A 25562-nucleotide genomic window follows, 5' to 3' on the forward strand; every position below is an offset into this window, starting at 1 on the left:
TTCTATCTCACTTTCTCTATCTAAAAACTCGAAATTGAAGGATATTCTTGAGATTTTGCCTCCAATTTTGGTAGGTAACTTCATCCTAAATTTGGTTATCTTTCATCCTTTCACTAAAATCATGGATTCCGTACACAAATATCATCATACTTGTTTCTAGATCTTCGAATCCTCAAGTATATATCTCCCAAGTGTTCTTGACTTGGAAACTCCTTTTCTTCATCATCCATCTACTCAAATCACTCAAGGTGAGTTCATAACCCCACATTTTCATGTTTTTCTTCAAGTTTTATGGGGGACAATACAAGTTAAAACACCAACAACATAACTAAACTCAAACATCAACTTTCAACAGAAAAGTTGATGCTCATTCACGAACTGTTTTGAACATCTTAAACTTTTTAGTTTTCAAAGTTGTATTACTAAAAATATTTCAGGTTTATACCTTTAAATGACAACTTGCACATGTCCATACAATTTTTCTATAATTTATGGTGATTTTTATAAAACTCTCTATCACTGTAGCTACGAATTCGGACTTGTATGTGAATTTGAACATTTTCACACCAGTTAGGGGCTTCTAAAAATCATAATAAAATTTTTGAACAAACTAGACACATTTTATGAACTCTCCAAGTTTTCGGATATACTGTTTGATTTCATATGATTTTTCTAAATCAGTGCAGAAATGGTAAAAACAAATTTACAAATTAAAACTTTAACAGCACTTTGTAACATGTTGAGAAAAGTGTAAATCTTTGATGTCTTCATATTTTGCACGTGTTTCTGTTAGGATATAATTATATTACAGAAAAATATTCACTATATTGTAAGAACTCTTTATTATTACAATTAATGAGTGATGAGGCATATTAAACATAGTTATGTTTTGCTATATATTCTACTTACAAAGAAAACGAATACTACACATTACAAACTTTTTGATAAACTATAATAGGTATTGTTTATGTTACATATACATTACAAAAGAGTACATTTCTACAAAAAGGAAGTTCACAATTTCACACTACGTAAATATGTTAATGAATAAATTTGTGAGACATTCGCTTCACGTTACTTCCAAAGTAGCGCAACAAAAGTCCTTAATTATAACCAGAATCTCTTGTAGGGAGAACGTGATAGTTGTGTATAGATCTATATTGGGTTTGACAAACCCACACCTTAGCTGCATGCAACAGCTAGACTGACGGGTCTGGGGTGACAAATGTCATTAACATTTTGACGCCTGAAGAACATTGTATACAAGGCCAAGTAAGTCATAGTATGGTTATAATAACTCACATGGGGTATTAACAAACATAAGATTTACGGGATTTCCATTTAAACTAACAAGTTTATGTCGATTTAAACTTGCATGATTTACAATTTTATATGGAAAAATACTAGTATACTATTAATCTTGGCATTTAAGATTACAATACATTTTATAAGGGAAAATATTGGATTTTCTGGAACAAACATTACTTTTACAAGGAAGGTTTTCAACAGTTCATTCAAAAAGCTTATGAACTCACCAACTTAATTGTTGACACTTTTTCAAAACTACTTGTATTCTCAGGAAACCAGTAAAGCAAGTAAGCAGTGACTTTTGAGGATGGAACGCTAAGGCGTCTAACATTGTATTTTTGTCAACGTAATGTAATTGATTTAGAAACATGTCAACTTATACTATGATGTAACTTTTTCAATTATATTTATGTTGGTTGTTTGTACTTTGAGCACTATTATACTCGTTGTTGTGATACTATACATGAAGTCCTCAACCCCCGGATGTTTCTGCCATCCTTGATTTGGGGTTGTGACAGATTGGTATCAGAGCACTGTTTATAGTGAATTTATTATATCAAACCACACAAGATATAAAAACTATAAATGCATTGGGACTAAAAGTCTCTGATTAAACTTTTTCAAATAACTATACTTTGGGAAATGAAATAGTTTCTTTATAAAAAGTATAAGTACGTACATGTATGCCGGTATAGTGGCACATCTAGGATAAATTACGAGAAGTAAAATAAAAATGGATGAGTTGTACACTAACATTATGTAACAACCCGAAATTTCCGTATCATTTCTTGTAACTCTTTCGTAGTACAATTCACGCAACCAATCGTCGTTTCCAAATTCGATTTCCGATCTTCCGTTTAATTAAGTCATTAACTGGTACATATTTAAAATGACTTAATGGGTGTCTTAACACATTTAGAAATCATTTTAACACCCAACTTTAGTGATCGGAATATTTTTAGAAATTACCGTATCGGGTTACGGCAACTCAATCGGGTACGACCAAAAGCCTCGTCTAACGCCGGTATCGGGTAGAATTCCACCGTGTCCAGGTTTTAGAACCTATATAAACGTGTTTAAGCCTCCATTTGAAGCCTTTGGTCAATTTCTCTTTTAACTCTTCCAACCTCTCTCCTCATCCAAATTCAAAGGTCCAAAACTAAGATTTAAGGCTTCCAATCAAAGAGGTAACACCCCTAACTTATTATTCAACCTATTTAGCCTTCAAATTGATGTTTAAATTATGTTTTGGGACCAAGAACATGAGTTTACGGCCAAGGAACATGCTTGGGCTGTAAACTCCTAAAGATGGGGTTTTTAAGCCCTAAAACCCCTCCTAAGCAATATTGGACATTAGATATGGCTTAATGACTTAATGGAAAGGACTTATAACATTTAAAACATTGATTTTGAGCCATTTGAAGGAGTTTACAGCCAAGGCATAAGCTTGGGCCGTAAACTCATGTTCATGGGGCTTTTGAGCCAAATAACCCTTCCAAATCATAGTTGGGACTTAGATATGACCTTAAGGCTTGCTAATCTAGACTTGGAACACTTTAAACATGATTTTCAGGGGACAAAAGTGAGTTTACGGCCAAGACATATTCTTGGGCCGTAAACTCCTCTTAAATGGGGATTTAGTGCCTTAAAACATGTCCAAATGCCTTGAAACTCAACCAATGGCCTTGTGGTAAAATCTAGATGCATCTAAAAATAGTTTAAGGGTTTTAAACACATCAAAAATGTCATTTATAGGAGTTTACAGCCTAGGAACATACCCTTGGCCGTAAACTCATAAAACTTGTTAAATGATGCATCAAATACACTCAAATGGCTTGCATAAATTTCTAGAATCACATGTGATAGTTTTTAAGCATCAAAAACTAACTTTTCATGGGTATAATAGAGTTTACGGCCTTAGAACATGCCTCTAGGCTGTAAACTCCAAAAAGTGTGTTAAATGATGTTCTAAATTCATAACAAGGCTTGGAAAATTAACTAGAATCACATGTGATTATCCTTTGTAGCTCAAATCAATTTATCTTGGCCATAGGTGAGTTTACGGCCGTAAACTCTTATGGGGTGGCCGTAAACTCCCATTTAAGTGTTAAAATTTCATACAATCCATTCCAAGGCATTTTAGAAATCCATTCCAACAATCCCCATGTCCATTTAAGCCATTAAACACTCAAAATCACACCCACATGAGTTTACGGCCGTAAACTCATGTATGTGTGTGTTCAATGGCTGTAAACTCCTTAAAATGTTTACTCTTAAGGAGTAAAATCAAGTCCCAAGTCCCTAGTGCCATTACACATCCGAAGATGTCACCCGGGTCACTCCAAACGCTCGTTTTGAGGTGTTTAACCTCATTGGAGTGTAATGTTCCATATGATTAGTGAATGTATCCCTAATTGTATATATATGGACATTATTTCATTTTACATAGGGACATCGCAAGTAATCAAACCCCGAACCAACGTCTAGTATTCAAAACCGACACGTTTCCGAGTCCGGTGAGTTCATACCCCTACCTTTTTTCACTGTTTTCACTGTTTTCAGGGGGAACACAAGCAAAGTACAAGGGAATTCTTGTACTCAAAACATGTTTTCAAATGTGTGTTCATATTTCATATGCTTTTATTACTGATTACCACAAGTGATAACCAATTGAACATGCAGATCACGTAACATATATTTGTGAAATGGGTCTTTAAACTGTTAAGTTTTACATATATTTCACAAATGGATTTCCATATTTTATCAGTTAAAAGCATAACATTAAACATTTGAATAATTCTTGTACACTGTTTTGTCCTCGGTAACACTCCACACATATACGCGAGTGGAGGACTATTATATTATTACTAGTAAATTTGTTAATCCTCTATGATTGGAGACACGTCCTCGGCGAACACTCCACCGAGATACGCGAGTGGAGGACTACACCCATAACCAGAATCTCTGGTATTTAGAGAGCATGACTTGAGTGTATAGATCTATATGAGGCTGACTACCCCATACCTAGCTGCTAGCTACAGCCGAACCGAAATGGTTCAAGGGTGACGAAAGTCATAAGTATGTGGACTACTTATTGCCACATGTGGACTACTTATTGCCACAGGTTTTCAGTCTATTGTATGGTTATGGAACTCGCAATTAGGATAACAGAGATTTACTTATAGTAATAATGAACCACTTTATACATCTTTTACATATTTTACATCTTTTACATCTTTCACGTATTGTAACAAACATTCAGGAAAGTACGGGACTTTCCTGGGAAAAACATGGAACCTAATCACGTTTACATCTTTTACATCTTTAACATCGTTCACATTAGAAATCAACATGTAGGAAAGCATGGGGCTTTCCTGGGTAATACTTACATATCAAAAAGAGTAACAAACTGGATAACATTACATCTTTTACAATTGGTAACATACAATAAGGAAAGTATGGGACTTTCCTGGTAGCACATGATAAGTAAACAGAACAGTTTAACAAGTCAGAAAACCAACTATACATTTCATACAATTAGACATGTTTTCAGTGTACAAACTTACTATACTTTACATTTGTGAAACAATAACCAACTTTTAAGAAAATACAGGATTTTCTTGGTGTACATAACATTTCAGAAACAGAAAGGGAACTCGAAACATTTTCACAAACAAAAACCGCTTATGAACTCACCAGCTTTATGCTGATTTTCAAACCGCTTGTGTTCTCAGGTCAGCGTTAGAACAGGTACCCGAAAATCCTTTTTGCTGGAAGACGGAGTACATGAAGATCCGTTTCATTTTGTTTATATATACTATGTATCACAACTGTACAAACTTTACTTTTGAAACAACTGTAAAACTTTATTATGTAATGTAATGGTTGTTTTACTTTACTTACTATGTGCATTGAATTTGATACTCAACGTGGAGTCAACCCCGGAAATGTTTCCGCCTTCGGTTTTCGGGGTGTGACACATTATGCCTCGGGGTATGTAATAAAGTCTAGGAGGAATATAGTCTAATCAACTATATTCGTCCGAGAAGTGACTAGCATATGTCGGGGGATAGTTGTAGTGGGCAACAAGTCCATTAACCTACCAATCCTCATACAAGAACCGCAATAAGAAACAAACAAATATTTAAATTACTATAGGAGTATTTTATGTTACTAAGAGTACGAAAATATTTTTTTTATTATGACCCTCTTACACCCCTATTCTCGTACAGACGGCATGGTCGGATTCCATCTACTTGGAGACCCGTATTTCCCTAATGAGGGAAACGATGGATGGCTCGAGGCAGAACCCGAGGAGATGATCGAAGAGGATCCTGAAGAAGATCTTGAAGAAGACCCTGAGGAGGACTCAGAGGAAGAAGAAATAGAAGAAGAAGAAGAAATGGAGGAAGACGAAGAGGAGGGTCTCGAAGTATATGACCCTCTCCGTGCACATGCTCCTGCACAGGACTATCCAGGACCGACTCCCCAATGGGGAACAAGCTTGGGATTATGGAGCCAGGAACAAGGCCAACCCCACCCGTACGGTAACAACCGAGGTTTCTATAACCTTGACATGCAAGTTTCGGCTGACAGGGCCCTCCCTGTCATTATCCACCGCATCACTCGACATGATCAGCGGATCTCGGCATCCGCCACCCAGATTATGGAGGTTGGTGCTACAGCGGAAGTCACAAAAGCTCGCTTTCAACGCCTGGACCAGGATCACAACCACACCGGGAATCGCACCAAGGTCATGTATCAGGAAGCTGCCCTCGCTCGGAGTGAAGCTCGAGAGTAGCGGGAATGTCAAGCCGAGATGGAGAGACGACTGACAACAATGGAGCATTAGGAAGCCAAGGATAAGGAGGAAATTAGGGCAATACGGGCACTCATATCCGCCTTGAAAGGACCACCAGATGCCACCCGCCATGAGTAGTGCTTACACTACTCACATTTTGTTATAAACTAGGTTTACGAGTATGCAAAGGTGCTACTGTTTCTTACAAGTAGGAATCATATAATCAGTGCTTACTCTACAGTTATGATGTCAATTCCACATGCAAGAAACCCTAGGATAATAAATACCATATAATCAGGAAAATTTATCATGCGATTCCCGAAGATCCCTAGCCTAGCACTAGCATGTTGTTCTAACGTATCAGAATATCAAATAACTGTATGGTGGGTTTACTTACAGACTCTGGTTGATCGTACCCTCTGCACCCTCCATCCTTTATTTTGAAAAGCATTTTAAAAACTTACTTTCCAAAAATCTCCTTGATTTGAGACTGGATTCACACGAGTGTTCCTCTAATTCACTCAAACCAAGGCTCTGATACCAACTTGTAACATCCATAAATTTTACGCCAAATTTAAACTTTTTCAATCATAAATAAAATCAAACAACGTTTGTTTACAAAAATGTTTTCAAATCAATATCCATCAGAGTGTCCCAAAATAATAACATAAGGATGAGGAGCGGTACAGTCACGCCTTCGCCTTGTCATGATCTCCTGAAGTACCTGAAACAATAAACTGAAAACTGTAAGCCCGAGGGCTTAGTGAGCTATCCTCAAAATACCAATACCACACTGATAATACCATATCAGTAATAATCAATCAATCAACATGCATATTGGGCCATCAGCCTAACTGGACCGCCCTACCAGGCCTACAGTCTGTCTGGATCTATCCCGAGCCTTCGGCATGAATGGTCTGCCACGTGGGCCTACAGTCTCCCCGGACCACTCATAGGGTATGTTGGCCTTCAGCACAAAGAAGGACCGCCTCAACCGAACCAACAAGCAAATAACCATGTGCGCATAACTATCATATACTGGCATATACAAACATCAAACATATCTATCTCATTGATCATCAATCACAGAATTCTCCTGTAACTAGAGTACCGACCTAGCAGGTCACTAACATACCAATCCCTACGGATCATAAGAGTATAACATACTGTCTACCCTGATTCTGATCTAACAGATCATAACCACATGTAGCATACCATAACAATAACAACTAGAGGGTTGGCCTTCGTGTCGTAGACCCTATCGATATAGTGAGGATAACTCACCTCGCAGATGTCGACTCGGAAGGCAAACTCCAGCTCTCGGATCACTTGACACAGGCTCCACCACCTATTATCATAGTAAAATATGCTCGTAAGTCCTTAACCTTATAAGGTACTCCATAATCCACTAGTCAACCCCTGATCAAAGTCAAAGTCCTCAGTCAAGGTCAACAGTCCATGATGACCTCTATTCGCCGAGTACCCTCGGCTACTCGCCGAGTTCCTTGAAGCACATTCCAACTTGCTGAGTCATCGGGGTGACTCGTCGAGTTCCTTCGATTCTCGATCAAACTTTAAATCCACCCATCGAGTTTCCTCCTTGCAACTTGACGAATACACAAGCATACATATCCCGGAGAAAACTCATCCGACTCGCCGAGTTGTTCTTCAACTCGTCGAGTTTATACCAATCATCATCGGACTCGCCAAGTTGTTCCTTCAACTCGTCGAGTTCACGGCCATCTTCATGTGACTCGCCGAGTCAACCTTGCGACTCGCTGAGTCCATTCAGTCCTTTTCCATAGAGATCTATTTTGAGCCATGCAACGGCTCCAAATCACATATCCAAGCTTCTAGGGCATGCTTTTCACGTAAAGTGCAAACTTTACGTGCATGCATAGCTACAAAGGTTCTAAATGACAAATCTAAGCTCTTAATGGGGTCTCATGCCCAAGGAGGGCCTCATTCATGACCAATACAGCAACTTTATGATCCTAAAACTTAAGGAGGGTCCAGATCTAAAGTTACAACTTCAGATCTAGCCCATAGCCCACCTTATCAACCTCAAAATCCATAAAACCCCCAAAAAACTCAACAAAAGGAAAAAGGAAGTAAGGATGGCAACTTGATGCCTCCAAGGGATGCTAGCTGAGGTAAATTTCGCTTCCCACACCTTCCTTGCTTCACTTCCTTTGCACTTCTAGCTTTTCTCTTCTAGCAAACCTTCTTTCCAAGCTTAAGACACACCAAAATGGAATACCACACGAATTAGGGTTTTAAGGAGCTCTCAAAGATTGCAAAGAGGCCAAAGGAGGTTGAGGCTCCTTTAAATAGGGGTGCAAACCTCGGGATTTAGGGTTTCATCTGCCAGCTCCAACTTACCGAGTCCCAATATAGACTCGTCGAGTAGGTCACTTAACACGCGATCCCACCCTGCTGCTACTCGACGAGTAGGGCAACCAACTCGTCGAGTAGATCTTAACCCAATAAATCTTATGTAAACAATACCTGAGAGTCGGGGCGTTACAAATGACCTAACACTCCTTTGTCCGGGAATGGTCACTCCAGAAGAGAAGAAAGTGGAACGATACCTCTGGGGATTATCATCCCAGATTCAAGATAGTGTGCTAGCCTCAAGACCCACTAATTTTGACAGTGCCAAGGAATTGGCACAAAAACTTATCGATCATAGGGCCAGCCATGGTACTATAATCACCACCCCTGATCAAACAAGAGGGGGGAGAAATAAAAGGAAATTCTGGAGTAACAAAAAGAAATAGTGGGGACCAGACTCTGCCAAGAAGCAAAAGACAGTTATTGTTCGTGCTGCTACCACTCCTGCCACTCCAACACCACCAAGGCAATATCATGGAACCCTTCCCAAGTGCAACTTCCACCACTTCGGTGCTTGTCGGGAAATGCATTGTAGCAACTACAACAGGAAGGGGCATACCACTCGATTCTGCAGAGCACCAGCCCAACCCATTACTCAAGTCCCCAGCACTGAAGTGGGTCGATCCTTCTAAGGCTGTGGGGAAACAGGGCACTTCAAACGAGACTACCCAAAGGCACGAAACACCAATGCTGGAGGTATAGGAAGAGTCCTAGCTATAGGACACGTAGAAGCAATCAAGGATCCCACTGTGGTTACCAGTACGTTTCTCCTCAATAACTCATATGCATGCATACTTTTCGATAGTGGGGCAGAGAGGAGTTTTGTGAGCCACCAATACAAACATTTACTTAAAAAAAATCCTAAATCACTAAAAGATTCATACGTCGTAGAAATGGCAAACGAGAAAGCGGAGCGCTCTAATGAAATATACTCAGGGTGTACTCTCACTCTAGACAACCATTCGTTCAAAATCAACCTAATGCTGGTCACGATAAAAAGTTTCGAAATCATCATTGGTATGGATTGGTTAAGTTCTAATCATGCTGATATTTTATGTTATGAAAGGGTCGTCCGTTTAAATCTGCCAAATTGAGAAACCCTTCTCATCTACGGTGATAAACCCAGTGCTAACCTACAAATCATTTCTTGTGTCAAGGTTCAAAAGTATCTCCGAAAGGAATACCACACCTTTTTAGCCCACGTGGTAGATAAGAAACAAGAAACGAAGGACATCAAAGACATCCCAGAGGTTTGTAACTTCCCGGACGTGTTTCCAGAAGACCTCACAGGGATACTACTTGCACGATAAGTCGGATTCCGAATCGATTTGGTCCCAGGAGCTACCCCCATAGCCAAAGCTCCATACCGTCTAGCATCAGCAGAAATGCAAGAACTTTCCAGTAAACTGAACGAGCTACTGAGCAAAGGGTTTATCAGAACGAGCTTTTCACCTTGGGGAGCGTCAGTCCTCTTTGTGAAGAAGAAGGATGGATCCTTTCGCATGTACATCGACTATCAGGAATTAAACAAACTTACCATCAAAAATCAATATCCTCTACCCCGAATCGACGACCTCTTCGACCAACTACAAGGAGCAAGTTACTTTTCAAAAATCGACTTGAGGTCGGGTTACCATCAACTGCGAGTACAAGAGGATGATATTACCAAGACAGCTTTCGGAACGCGCTATGGTCATTACGAATTTGTAGTGATGCCCTTCGGGCTAACAAATACACCTGCGGTGTTCATGGACCTAATGAACCGAGTATTCCGATCTTTCTTAGACAAATTTGTAATCGTATTCATTGGCGATATCTTGGTCTATTTACAAAGCGAATAAGAGCACAGTCAGCATTTGAGACTAGTATTAGAGACTCTAAGAACTGAGAATCTTTATGCTAAACTCTCTAAGTGTGAATTTTGGCTTAGAGAAGTAGGATTTCTTGGTCATGTGGTTAGCGAGAAAGGGATACACGTAGATCCCTCAAAAATTAAGACGATTGAAAGTTGGGCTACACCGACAACACCAACAGAAATCCGAAAATTCCTAGGGCTTGCAGGATATTACCGGAGATTCATTCACAACTTCTCGAAGATCGCAAAACCACTCACCACCCTGACTCAGAAGGGTGTGGTGTTTAATTGGGAGACTAAACAAGAAGCTGCCTTCCAAACATTGAAGCAAGCCCTGTGCAGCACACCAATCTTGTCTCTCCAAGAACGGACGGAGGATTTTGTGGTCTATTACGATGCTTCGAAACAAGGCCTTGGATGTGTTCTCATGCAAAGAGGAAAGTTCATCGCCTATGCCTCAAGACAACTTAAAACGCATGAAGTTAACTACACTACTCACGATCTCAAGTTAGGAGCTATGGATGTTAAAAACCCCCATGGGACCCCGATCCCGTACGGGATGAAATTTTTAAAAATATCAGGAGCGGGAGCGGGAGAAAGGGTAGAATTAAACCCCGCTTATTTTCGGGACCGGGATCGGGAGTTGGTATTTCCGTCCCGTACTCCCACGGGGGCCCCGGTTGTACATTTATATAAAAAATATATATTTAATATAAAATACATATACCAAATAGATTTTCTAATTTTAGGTTTAGGTTAGGTTTCACTTTTCCATTTCCAATTAATGGATATTGAAGAGGTAGTGAATTGATCATATATTTTTAGATATGTAAGTATTTTATATCTGTAATATTGGATTTGTCATATTTTATATTTTTAAGATTGTTGGAATTGTCGTTTTGTAATGTTGGATTTGTAATGTTGGATTTCTAATTTTATAGTTTCTAAAACTTATGTTTTAAACTTTTAAATTTATTAAAAATAGGCTTTTTAGCCTAAACCAAAGTAGTTGTTTAGCAAAAAAAACCGAATTTTAAGCCTATAAACCGGGGGAACGGGGGCGGGACCGGGGGCTATGTAAACGGGGGAGCCGGCGGCGGGACCGGGAGCGGGGGCAACAACTGATTTCGGGGGCGGGAGCGGGGGCAGCTATTTCTGCTCCCGTTTGGTCCCGTTGACATCCCTATTGGGAGCGGTAGTGTTTTCCCTGAAGATCTGGAGACACTACCTCTATGGCACAAAGTGCACTATCTATACTGATCATAAGAGTCTCCAACATATCCTCAATCAAAAGGAACTCAACATGATACAGGGACGATGGGTAGAACTACTGAACGACTATGAGTGCGAGATTCGCTATCATCCGGGCAAGGCCAATGTAGCAGAAAAGAATACTCGAGGCACCACAATCCACTCACATCCGTCCACACAAATCAAAGAGGCCCAACTAGAGGCCTTGAAACCAGAAAATGTGATGGGCGAGGCATTGCGGGGAATGGATAAGAACCTTGAAGTCAAAAATCATGGAGCTCGTTATCTCATGAATCGAATTTGGACCCCGAAGTTTGGCGGGTTCCGAGACGTTGTCATGAACGAAGCCCACAAAACTCGATACTTTCAGATAAAATATATATGGATCTTAAGAAGTTATACTGGTGGCTGAACATGAAAGCGGAGATTGCTACTTACGTGGGCAAGTATCTGACTTACGCCAAGGTAAAAGTAGAATACCAAAAACCGTCGGGCTTACTACAATAACCAGAAGTACCCGAGTGGAAGTGGGAACGGATAACTATGGATTTCATAACCAAGTTACCCAAGACAACAGGTGGACTGGATACCATTTGGGTAATCATTGACAAGCTAACCAAATCTGCGCACTTCCTGCCGATCAAGGAGACTGACAAGATGGAGAAACTGACCAGGACCTACATTAAAGAGATTGTACAACTGCATGGGGTGCCAGTGTCCATTATCTCTGACATAGATAGTAGATTCACTTCCCAATTTTGGTAGTCTTTAGAAAAATCTATGGGAACTAGGTTGGACATGAGTACAGCTTACCACCCATAAACTGACGAACAGAGCGAAAGAACAATTCAAACACTTGAAGACATGCTGAGAGCTTGTGTGATAGACTTTGGTAAATCATGGGATACCTACTTACCACTCATCGAATTCTCTTACAATAATAACTATCACACCAGCATCAAGGCCGCTCTGTACGAAGCTCTATATGGTCGTAAATGTAGATCACCCTTGTGTTGGACTGAAGTGGGGGACACTCAATTAGCAAACGGATAAGTCCCAGATAGCACCCTCACTGGTCCTGAAATCATAAGGGAAACCACAGAGAAGATCATTCAAATACAAGAAAGGCTGAAAGCATCTCGTGACTGAAAAAAGAGTTATGCCGATAAACGACGTAAACCTTTGGAGTTCCAGGTTGGAGACCGTGTGCTATTGAAGGTCTCACCCTAGAAGAGTATGGTACGTTTTGGTAAACGTGGGAAACTAAACCCTAGGTACATCGGGCCATTCGAAATCCTTGCCAGGATTGGCCCAGTAGCGTACAAATTCTGACTACCATAGGAACTTAATAACATACACCCTACCTTCCATGTATTGAACTTAAAGAAGTGCCTATCCGACGAGGCCCTCGTAATACCACTCGATGAAATTGAAGTTAACAAGAGTCTCCACTTCGTGGAGGAACCGGTTGAAATCATGGATTGGGAGATCAAAAGACCCAAGAAAAGTCGTATTCCTGTTGTGAAGGTCCGTTGCAACGCTAAACGAGGACCCGATTTCACTTGGGAACGCGAGGATCAAATGAAACAAAAGTATCCACATCTTTTCCCAAATTCTTGAAGTCCCAGTCAAAAAGCTAATTTCGGGACGAAATTCCTTCTAACGGGGGGGATGATGTGACAACCGTCAATTTCCGATCAAGTCAAGTCAAATAAATTCAACAGGTCATACCGGCCAACTCATATAACCCTTGTATATTAGGGTTCACATTATGTTACCATTGTACAACTCACTATTTTAATAAGAAGTTATCACTTGGAAACTTCATTCGTTCATAACTTCTAAACCCTGATCGGGGTAAGTGATGAAACTATTCGATAAAACATTATTCCATACTCCTTGGGGGCATATAACCATCATAACAAAGCTTAACAGGGTGTACAAACCTTACATTGCGAAGCTAAACATCCAGAAAGATTACAAAAGAAGTCTCTCTCAATCTCTCTTTATCAATCTCTCTCTCCCAAATCTCTCCCATAATCTCCCTCAACTTTTTATAATGATTTGGGGGTATCCCGACCCTTAACTTAGCCAAAAACCGTGCAAAAAGGGAAGAAATCCTGAAAAACATATTTATAGGGGCGAACCCTCTTAGGGTTGAAACCCTGAGAAGCGAAGCCCCTAATAACCTAAGAACCGAATCTGAAACGGAGAGAGGGAACCAAAATAGAAGCAACCGAAACCGAAAGCATAGAGCCAAACTTGCTCAGACCGAACTTCACATGACCGAACCCGAAACCCTGAGGACCGAACTTGCCTTTGCCTTCGCATTTTCTCCTTCGCTCCATTTCGGTCCTTCTCCCATGTTCGCCTGCGAGATTCCCCGGAACGAACTACCTCTTGATTCTCTTCCACAACCGAACCCACCTTCGGTTCTTGACTCCCAGGGACCGAATCTTCGGCTCCCAATTCCGAAATTTCACAGATTTTGTCCTTTTTCCCGGTTTTCAACCACTTTCGCTTTTTAAGCCCGTTTTTCATGATTTTGACGTGGGATTTTCACCAAAAATCATATTTTGACATATAATACCCCAAATATTCATAATTTAAACACATTTTTAAGGAAATCTTTAGTTAGGAATAAAATCTAGTGGGTAAGATATTGAGGTGGAGTGTTGACTTTACCTTAAAGTTATGACACAAGCAACCAACCACACCCACTCCAGGGCCATACTCAGTCACTATTCCTCCATACTTAGTCAACTAGTGGTCCTTTCACACTATCTCACAAGCCCATAATCAGATCAACGGGCTGGAATCTTCACTTTACTTCCAACATTATACACTCTTTCTCAAGAAGAATCAAACTCATTTCTGTCTCACTTTCTCTATCTAAAAACTCGAAATTGAAGGCTATTCTTGAGCTTTTCCCTCCAATTTTGGTAAGTAACTTCATCCTACATTTGGTTATCTTTCATCATTTCACTCAAATCATGAATTCCTTACACAAATATCATCATACTTGTTGTTAGATCTTCGAATCCTCAAGTATCTCCCAAGTGTTCTTGACTTGGAAACTCTTTTTCTTCATCATCCATCTACTTAATTCACTCAAGGTGAGTTCATAACCCCACATTTTCATGTTTTTCTTCAAATTTTATGGGGGATAATACAAGTTAAAACACCAACAACATAACTAAACTCAAACATCAGCTTTCAACAGAAAAGTTAATGTTCATTCACGAACTGTTTTGAACATCTTAAACTTTTTAGTTTTCAAAATTGTATTAGGTGAAAATAGTTCAGGTTTATACCTTTAAAATGACGACTTGAACATGTCCATACAATTTTTCTATAATTTATGGTGATTTTTACAAAACTGTGTATCACTGTAGCTACGAATTCGGACTTGTATGTGAATATGAACATTTTCACACCAGTTAAGTGATTCTAAAAATCATAATAAAATTTGTGAACAAACTAGACACATTTTATAAACTCTCAGAGTTTGCGGATCTAGTGTTCGATTTCGTATGATTTTTCTAAATCAGTGCAGAAATGGTAAAAACAAATTTACAGATTAAAACTTTAATAGCACTTTGTAACATGTTGAGCAAAGTGTAAATCTTTGATGTCTTCATATTTTTCACGTGTTTCTGTTGAGATATAATTATATTACAGAAAAATGTTCACTAAATTGTAAGAACTCTTTATTATTACAATTAATAAATGGAGGCATAGTAACCATAGTTATGTTTTGCTATATATTCTACTTACACAGAAAACGAATACTACACATTACAAACTTTTTGATAAACTATAATAGGTATAGTTTATGTTACATATACATTACGAAAGAGTACATTTCTACAAAAAGGGAGTTCACAATTTGACACTACGTAAATCTGTTAATGAATAAATTTGCGAGACATTCGCTTCACGTTACTTCCAAAGTAGTGCAACAAAAGTCCTTAATTATAACCAGAATCTCTTGTCAGGAGAACGTGATAGTTGTGTATAGATCTATATTGGGTTTGACAAACTCACATCTTAGCTACATGCAACAACTAGACCGGCAGGTCTGGGGTGACAAATGTCATTAACATTCTGACGCCTAAAGAACGTCGTATACAAGGCCAACTAAGTCATAGTATGGTTATAATAACTCACATGGGGTATTAACAAACATAAGATTTACGGGATTTCCATTTAAACTAACAAGTTTATGTCAATTTAAACTTGCATGATTTACAATTTTATATGGAAAAATACTAGTACACTATTAGTCTTGGCATTTAAGACTACAATACATTTTATAAGGGAAAATATTGGATTTTCTGGGATAAACATTACTTTTACAAGGAAGGTTTTCAACAATTCATTAAAAACGCTTATGAACTCACCAACTTAATTGTTGACACTTTTTCAAAACTACTTGTATTCTTAAGAAATTAGTACATCAAGTAAGCAACGGCTTTTGAGGATGGAACGCTAAGGCGTCAAACATTGTATTTTTGTCAACATAATGTAATTGACTTAGAAACATGTCAACTTATACTATGATGTAACTTTTTTAATTATATTTATGTTAGTTGCTTGTAGCTTGAACACTATTATACTCGTTGTAATACAATACATGAAGTCCTCCACCCCCGGACGTTTCCATCATCCTTGGTTTGGGGGTGTGACAGCCTCCAAACCTTGGAATGAGTTTTCCCATAATCTCATGCAATATAGTACCCATGACTTTTTTATTTGCATGCTTATGATTTGGGTGTATCTGTAATGACGAACGTGTATGCACGTTGTTGAAAGTCCTGATTTCAAATTCACATACATTTACCACATATACACCAAATACAATACATTCACATACACACATAATAACATCCTACTTCGACAAAATACACATACTTTCACATATATAGATAATAACATCCTACTTATACCAAATACACAAATTTCACATTCACATACCATATATACAACAAACACACATACATTCACATACACACATAATAGCTCCTACTTATACCAAACACACATAATAACAGCGTACTTCTACCAAATACTCATATACCACATATACATCAAACACACATACATTGACATATATACACCAAATATATATAGATTCAAATACAAATATCACATATACATACATATGCGAATTTTCATATAATTTGTACAACTATACATATTTGACAATTAAACTCAAAGTTCACAATAAATAGAAGTAAATATAACCTATGATCCAATGGTGGCGGTAGTCCTAGGTGGTGGTCGGGAACACAGTTAAAAAACTGAAATTGACAATTTTTAGAAATTAAGCACTACAATAAGCTTAAAATCAATGTTACAAGAGAAAAGAGAAAGGAAACTAACCTGGAAATACCTCTCAGTCGCCGAAAATTGAGTAATGTCGCCGGAGATTAATGGTCCTCATCGGAAAATACAGTCACCGTCGCCGGAAATTGAGTAATGTCGCCGGAGATTAATGATCCTCATCGAAAATCACCCACTTAATTGATGAATCGATGTAAGTTAGCAGAAGAATAAGAGAAACGCAGCAGCAACGAGAGTCACAGAAGAGCAAAAGGAAAAAAGCGTCAATCTTTTTGGGGTTAACTGCGTCGGCCTTTAGCGGCGACACCTTTACCGACGACATTTAGGGCTTTAGTGGCGACTCTCCAGAGGGAATTATTTCCGCGTCATTTTACGATCTTTAGTGGCGACATTTCTAGGTCTTTAGTGGCAACAATAGTCGCCGATATTGATTTTGTGTGTTCCGTGAGCACCCCAACCGTTGGATTAGAAACATGATCGGACGATTCTTGTTTACCAGAACGTGAAAGCGCGGATCCGTGTCATGGACCTTTAGTGCGACACAAATAGCGACGACATTTACCTTTAGCGGCGACTTTTCAATATGTCGCCGCTAAAAGTCCATGTCACCGCTAAAGGCTGTATTTCTTGTAGTGTTAAAATCTACAAATGGTAAAGATTTCAGTGTTTGCACGTGAAAGAAAGTTTGAACCTTATTTTTTTACAGAGACAAAAAAAATGGTTTATGTTCATGGTTTTTGAGGCCAAGTGAGAAGATTGGTAAGAATGGTGGTTGATTGTTTGATGTATGACACAAGAAGCTTAGTTGGGCATGATGCTTTTGAATTAATGCATGGTTTATCTTGAAAGCGCTCATAGTTGGAAACACTTTGAGATGCAAAATTTGATGGGAAGATGTAAAAATGAGAGAGAGAGAGAGAGAGAGAGAGAGATTAGGGTTTTATTCCCAAGAGGAAATTAATTGTTGAAGTGGTTATGTGGTCAGAGATGATTGAAAACTGGTGAGTTAATGAAGTATTTATAGATGGACTTTGAGGGTTGGTTTTAGTTTTTAAGCAGTATAGTATTTGACATGATAATTAAGGTGTAATGGGCTTAGGAAGGTAGGTGTCGATTATGTTAGATAGTCGTGCATGGGAATGGGTTTTGTATGTGATATAGTTTCTATATTGTGGAATGATTTGGGGGGGTACATAGGGTGTACGTAAGCCATTAGAGGAGTTTCAAAAATGGCATGATAGTTGCGTTGTGGGTTGAAGGTGGAAATTGCATGGAATTAGGAAAAAATAAAAGCGATTGATTAGTTAATTGGCGAGGGATTTAGAATTTGCATGTGGTTCGTTTGCTTCATCATATGGGTGTATGGTAAGGTAATAAAAGATTGTTCAATATGATTAGGAAGTATGGAAAGGGTTCGGTCCAGTTGAGATTTGTGTGAATTTTTTAAATGTGCAACAGTGCATGATCACTACCTCCTTCAGTCCTTCCTTTCCACAGGTGTCAATTGGTTTTAAAGGGAGAGACACTTTTGTGAATAAGGTAAATAGTGTGTGTATGGTTTAGGCAAAGCATTTCGATTGTGGTTCATAGAGGTGAGCAAGAGTACCGAAATTCACGACTCCAACCAGTACCAGCACTGGTTATGGTAATATGCGACGACACTTGACACTCTAAAATCACGAAATTTGGGATTCAATACCAGTGCAAGTACCCGAAACCGGTACTGTAATGTTTGTTCGAATTGTTGCTCAGTATCACCTTTCCACCCAATTTGGTTTTCTGAAAACTCGGATACTGGTTTTGTCTCATGCTCACCCCTAGTGGTTCAATGGAGGTTATCAAGAAAATAGATAAGCATGAAATGTAGGCCAATTTCCATGGAGAATATAACAATTATGTATGATTGGGACAACAATTTCATGGGACACTAATATGTGAGGGTGATAGGAAGCTTTAGTACTTTTATTCCATGTGTGTGGGATTGTGTAAGATTTAAAGCCCTACATGCAGAAATATAGGATAATGTTGATGAGTTAAGAGAGATAGGAATTTTGGTTTGCATGGGATGGTAGATTGGGTAACTCATGTTTGTTTCATATAAATGATGTTTGTTGTATTATTTTGATAAAAGGTTGAGTCTAACTTGGTACCGTTTAATAACACAATTAAAAGTATCTGATCATATAGTCTGTCTGCCTCTGCCTCTTACCGTGTCATATAAGAGATAAGAGATTTGAATCTAACTTAACTAGACTATTGAAATCTGACTCAATTAACAACAATCAAACAACCATTTAGTTTTTAATTTTTTATTTGGGACTTCGAAAATATTTCTATGAAATATTCACAACTTTGCCCCAGGCTGTAAGTTTGAGCAATCACTATGTATAACACAATTTGCCTTTTACGTTAGGGAAATCTCCAGAAAAATCCTAAAATTTTAGTTTAATTTATGAAAAAGTCCCGAACTAATTTTTGTTTACAGAAAAGCACAGAATACCGGCTAAAACTTCGGAAAAACCCTTTTTGGCCGGTTTCGTAGATTTAGCTGGTATTGTGTCCTTTTTCGTTAGTTTGCTCAAAATATTAGGATTTTTCTGAAAATTACCCGATAACCAAAATATTAGGACTTTTTTGAAAATTACTATGGAATTAATGGATATTATTATTAACAAATCATTTATAAACATAATTTTTTTTATTATAAACAAAGAAAATACATTTGTTGCTAATTTCTAGTAATAGAATGGTCGACGGTATACTTCTCTATTGCTCATTGACCACTTCAAAGTCTCTATGTTCCTACATATCGTTGTGTGTGTCATAATGAGAAGTATTATGTTAGGCGTGACCAATAGATGAGCTGATAATATTTAATAATACACAATCAATAAGTGTTATTAGGCATGATGCTATATGATCACGTGTTATTAGAAAATATCATTACACGAACATATAGATCTTTCATTATGTTCTTTAACCTAACTACCACCTAACCTCCAAATATTACCCGGTAACAACCATAAAATTACACACATCTATCGAGAGTGAAAAGTAAACTTTGAATGGCAATTTAAATAGATAATTACCTTTCACTTGTTTCCATATAAATTATCATTCACAGTTCACTTTTCATATTATATAGATGTGCGTTAGCTGATGGTTGTTAACATGTAAGGTATGAATGTTGGTTTGTAGTTAGGTTAAACAACATAAGAGGAATACCAACATTAGAGGAATGCTAACTAAGTTCATCTCACCGTCATACCCACAACAATGCATAGGAAGAATGTAGAGAGTTTGAGTGGTCACGAAGCAATAGAGTACTTAGACCACCAATTTATTCCTAGAAATTAGTAATAAATGTATTTCTTTTTTTATAATAAAAATATTTTTTATGTTTATAAATGATTTGTTAATAATAATATCCATTATTTTCATGGTAATTTTTAAAAAAAAATCCCAATATTTTGGTTATTATGTAGATTTTGGAAAAGTCCCAAAATTTTGACCAAACTAACGAAAAAGGACAGAATACCGGCAAAATCTGCGAAACCGGCCGAAAAGGGTTTTTTCGAAGTTTTAACCGGTATTCTGTGCTTTTCCATAAATAGAATTTAGTTTGAGACTTTTTCGTAAATTGGATTAAAATTTTAGGACTTTTTTGGAGATTTCCCTTTACATTAATACTAATTATTCGTTAACTTTTTTTAATAATTGAACACAATTCTTGTTCATTGCTCAAATATATATTAATTACTCGTAAATACTTTAATAATTTAACAGAATTCTTATACATTGCTCGCTTTTCTTATGCTAAATACATTATTCATCTAATTATCATCAACCAGAATTTAAGATATATATACACATATAATTAATACATAAATCCAATTTGATGCATACATATACTGATATACAACACAAATACAATCAAATTCGATATATATCTATCCACTTTACACCCTTTTGAGGTATCAAAAGTCTACAAGTTATATCCTTCCTTTTTTTACTTTCAAAGATAAAACATTAATGTAGTAGTTTAGTATAATCCCCATGCTTAAAAACAGCTGTACACATCAAGATTCGAATTAAGAACAAATATATATTTTAAACTTACGAAGAACTTGAGATGAAAATCACCAAATTTGATGAGCTTTTGGCGATGATTTGATCTTTAATCATACAATCCTTCATGCTCCCATATGTCCACTAGAAACTCAACCATTTCCTGTTGATCAAAAACAACCATTATCAGTGACACTGACAGTGACAGACACAGATAGTGATAGACTGACAGTGACAGTGAAACCACTTACACCGAGAGGAATTGACTGAGGAAAGCGTCTGCTGGTACCGAGTAAGTTTTCGTAAGTGGCGTTCCAGCTACAAAAGCATATCATGAGTTAAGGCAAAATTCAAATGAAAAGAAAATTCAAACGAGTTTTTTTTTTTTTTTTTTTTTGGTAAAACCTTAAAACGGGTTCTTGAGCTTTTCTTTTGTTGGGCTTTCCACTTTCAACCCATTGTAGCCTTGTTTGATTCCACTCAAGCAAACCTGTTTTCAAGAAACAGATAAATAACTCAAAAAAAAAAGACTTTGACTTTCTAGGTCAAAGTACATTTGACCAAGAAAGTCAAACTGTTCCCAAGGCTCCTCAAGAATGCGTTTGAAAAGATAAAAACTTACCATGGTTAATGAATTCTGGCTGGATCCCAGTACAGGTGGCGCCACCTGATTGGCTGAGACTTGTATTTGAGATACTGATAGATGATAAGCTTCTTTGAGACTGAAACGCGCCAAAATCAATATCACAAGTGCTTGTGCTCCAAAAATCATCTGAAAAAATGGATTTTTTCACAGTTTGGCCTTGTATTTTAAGACCCTTTGATGGCTCATCAACAGCAGTAATTGGTGGTGAATTTGAACAGCAACCAAAGCAACCACTGCTCTGTTACAAACAGATCCATTAAAATAAATAAACAAAATTCAATAAAGATTGTTGCTTTTCATACAAGAAAAGTATTATAGAGTCTCAAGATTTAGTTAAATATAAGCTTCCTATAATGCCTAACATCATGTAACTTAAAGTGTTAATCACATGAAAGAAACCGATCGCAAAATTAGGACCAAAATCAAGACATGTGCATCACATGGTAACAAACCCTAGTAGATTTTTCTGGCTTTGTTGCTTTTCGATTAAACGGGTGACACAGTCAAACGTAATAAGGAATATGTTACGAATTTGGTAAACAAACATCTACATGTAGTAAATTACAGAAGTTCAATATAGTAATCAGCTTCGGATTTGACAATTACCCTTGAATTTGACCCTAAGAACTACAGCAGTGTATCTTATTCGAAAAAATTACAAATTGAAGAATCATGTTGAAGCCCTACTCAGTGAAATGAGAAGGGGGACAGAATTCCTTATGCGACAATAGGAATCGAGTACTTACCCCATGTAATCAAGGAAGTGATCGATCCAGGACGTGAAAGAACTCTGTAGTATCATACTTCAAATACAGAATGAATTCTAACCCGGATCACAAAATTAAATCACCCATTTCAGCAAAAATTACTCGAGCTCCATTCCCAGAAAAAAAGGGAGGAGCAGACTGTGAGGTGAATTAGTTGTAGGAACAAGGGTGGTGATAATGGAGGGTGGGATAGTGTTATCTGGAGGGAATTGGGGATTGATTTGTTTATCGAATTATTGGAGGAAACGAGATTGCGGAATGGCAGCCGCAGCTGGTTTTGGTTTCGCCCCTACCTGATATGACACCTACCATGAAGTTTTTAACTTGTACCAAAACTTTGTTGCGTCTGTAAATATTTTTTTAATAGAACTATTGTGTAAGAAGAAGTTAAGTCAACGATTCAAAACTATACGTCGACTTCCCAGTTTTAGCAAAAACAAATAAAATAAATAAATAGGGTTAATGTTATAAAAAGTAACTGATTATCTAAAATGGTTTAAAGGGTTATTCAATTAAAAAAATGTCAGTAGATGGCAATGATCGATGGTTTTGTTCTTAAAAATAAATAAATTAAGTAATCTAACTCATAAATAAAATATTTAAAAAAAAATAACCATTTTTTTAGATAATTATTTTGTCCTAAATATATTATTTTCCAGAGGTCTCCGAACACTAGGATTACAAACCCCCTCGTTTGAAATAGAGTTTTTTTTTTTCTTTTTTAGTTTTTTATGTGTGAAATTTGTTTTGTTCTTTTTATTGTAATCTTAAAATCAACCAAAAAAACTAATAAATACATAAATTTAAGGGATTTGTTTTAAGTAATATCAATGTTGCAAAACTCGTTAAGCATTCCCAAGACGACCGACTAACGTCTACCGAGTATACGATTTAGGCGGGGATTCGGATTGGATAAACTATATGAAATTAATTTTAAAAATATTTATACACATATAACAAATCTAACAAGTTTTTTTAAAAAATATAACAAAATAAATAAATATCAATAACAATTATAGATTTTTTCTAAAAAAGTCAAAATTTCCGAGTTTTTTTATTTTTATCGATTTTTTCGATTTTGACATATTTTGATCGATTCTGAATTTTTTCGATTTTGGCCGATTTTGACCAAATTGGAACCGATTTTGACAGAATTGGAGCCGAGTTTGACCGAGTTTGACCGATTCCAAGTTTTTTTATATGATTCTTAATCAGGTGTTTCGGCCCCTACCCGATTCGAATTAATCGTCTATCTATGTCGACTTTTGCAACACTGAGTAATATTACAATGTTCAAATGGTCTTTGTCCTTATACCCAAAAAAAATCATCAATCGTTTACAATACGACATAGCTCATGGACTGCTTTTCCTCTCTATAGAATACTATTTCCTGAAGATCAACATCTCCAGGAACCAACACAAAAACACTATAACATCCCAAAATTTAGACCAAAATTTTCATTTATAATTAAGTTATTATAAAACCAACAGTATAAAAACATACATAATAACATCCCATGTCAAAACCCATAGTGTCAATAATCAAAACATGTTATTATAAAACAATATCAGAGTGTAATATCAAATATCTCATGTGCGGAAAACATAGTGTGATGCGTTGCCATCATGCCAGCTCCTTTCCTTTTGTAAAAGAAGTACCTGAAACTAAAACTAAAAACTGTAAGCACGAAGCTTAGTGAGTTCCCCAAATACCACATACCATACATATCAACATGCTGCCTAGCATATCTGGGTGCTAGCCTACCCTTCGGTCTCTTTCAATCGGATATTGTCTAGCATATAAGCACATAAATCAGATATTGTCACCGTGATCCATACATATATCATAATCAATAAAGATGATATATGCCAAACATAGTATTGTCATTATGCCACGAGTCGCTACGTGGTCTTTCTTGCCAAGCCGGGGGCCACCCCCTCGGTCTTACAAACAAGTACCAAGAGCCACCTCCTAGTCTACCATGCAAGCATCACAAATACAACTAGCATACATATTACTCTACTTAGCTAATTAGCATACAATATGCCAGGAGACACCTCCTGGTCTTTCATACATAATGCCTAGGGCTAACCCTTGGGTCTTCCTACCATACATAATAGCATACATTGTGCCATGAGCTGCCTCCTGGTCTTTCATACATAATGCCTAGGGATAACGCCCGGGCCTTCCTACAATACATAAACCAAATGGGTCGATATTGGTGCCTTCGACCCATACAAACAGTGAGGAGACCCACCTCACACTGCTGAAGTCCCACAAATAAATCTCTGGTTGCTGGCTGACAGATCCCCAAATTATTAAGATCAAAACAATACCCAATTAACCGTTTAGGTTTCAATGCATAACCATAAATACACACTTGGGGTAAAGAGACTATTTTACCCCTAATCTATCTTGGACCATAAGCAAGGCCCAACTCAAACTCTGGAAGCCCAAAAGCCAAATAATAAATCAAGGCCCAATATATGGCCCAATTTTCCAAATTGGGCCCAAACCTCTACATGGTCTTACCCTAAGGCCCAACCATTTATTCCAGTCCAAACATTTGGCATTCCAATGGTCCAATATCTCATAATCATCAAGGCCCAATTATGGCCCATATATGGCCTAATTTTCCAAATTGGGCCCAAACCCCTCACATGGGCCTTACCTTAAAGCCCATCCAAATATTCCATGTTTGTTCTTGTATGGCCCATCATTAGCCCAATCACCAAATCCTAATAGAAAAGCTCAACTCAAGTCCTAAGCAAAGTTAGGGTTTTCACATGAAATGACGATTAAGGTTAAGTGTTTCTTACTTAACCCATTAAGTCCATCACTCTACTAAATAAATCATATGGTGTGTTTGGGTGCAATTCATAATTCAATTTCAATGGCCCAAAATGCGGGTCCTGATAAATGTAAACCAACAAATCCAAAACTAGGGTTTTCTAAACCCTAATTAGGGTTTCCAACCCAATCGCGTGTCAATTAATCAAATGGTTAGGTTTTTAGGTCAATTAGGGATTCAATAGGTTAATTGGTGTTAAATAAGTCGGGCACCACCCACTACCACCTCGGGTAGTGGTGGTCAACGGTGGCTCACAGTGGTGGCTACCATCTCG

The 25562-nt window shown here is 37.5% G+C and overlaps 1 protein-coding gene across 2 annotated transcripts; it reads right to left on the reverse strand.

The window, feature by feature from the left end:
• Positions 1-20792: 20792 nt before the first annotated feature.
• LOC144998772 (uncharacterized) lies at positions 20793-22743 on the reverse strand. Of its 2 annotated transcripts, XM_078958502.1 has the most exons (6): positions 22416-22743; positions 21646-21902; positions 21429-21513; positions 21275-21341; positions 21099-21186; positions 20793-21025 (listed from the first exon to the last, which is right to left on the reverse strand). In XM_078958502.1, the coding sequence occupies exons 1-5, from the start codon at positions 22469-22471 to the stop codon at positions 21133-21135; spliced, it is 519 nt and encodes a 172-aa protein (XP_078814628.1). In that variant the 5' UTR covers positions 22472-22743; the 3' UTR covers positions 20793-21025; positions 21099-21132. The 2 variants fall into 2 exon arrangements, with proteins under 2 accessions (XP_078814628.1, XP_078814627.1); XM_078958501.1 differs by having other exon boundaries at positions 20793-21186.
• Between the last annotated feature and the right edge of the window lie 2819 nt (positions 22744-25562).

Source organism: Lactuca saligna, chromosome 5 (assembly GCF_052625555.1).
Source record: "Lactuca saligna cultivar CGN05327 chromosome 5, ASM5262555v1, whole genome shotgun sequence".
Classification (NCBI taxonomy): domain Eukaryota; kingdom Viridiplantae; phylum Streptophyta; class Magnoliopsida; order Asterales; family Asteraceae; genus Lactuca; species Lactuca saligna.

What these genes read in the sequence shown, in the direction of transcription:
- LOC144998772 (XM_078958502.1), bottom strand. Translation starts at nt 22,471, where the DNA reads ATGATACTACAGAGTTCTTTCACGTCCTGGATCGATCACTTCCTTGAT. An exon ending in CACTTCCTTGATTACATGGG is followed by an intron (nt 21,903 to 22,415) that starts GTAAGTACTCGA and finishes GTAACAGAGCAG; the next exon opens with TGGTTGCTTTGGTTGCTGTT. An exon ending in CTCAGTCAATTCCTCTCGGT is followed by an intron (nt 21,187 to 21,274) that starts GTAAGTGGTTTC and finishes TTTGATCAACAG; the next exon opens with GAAATGGTTGAGTTTCTAGT.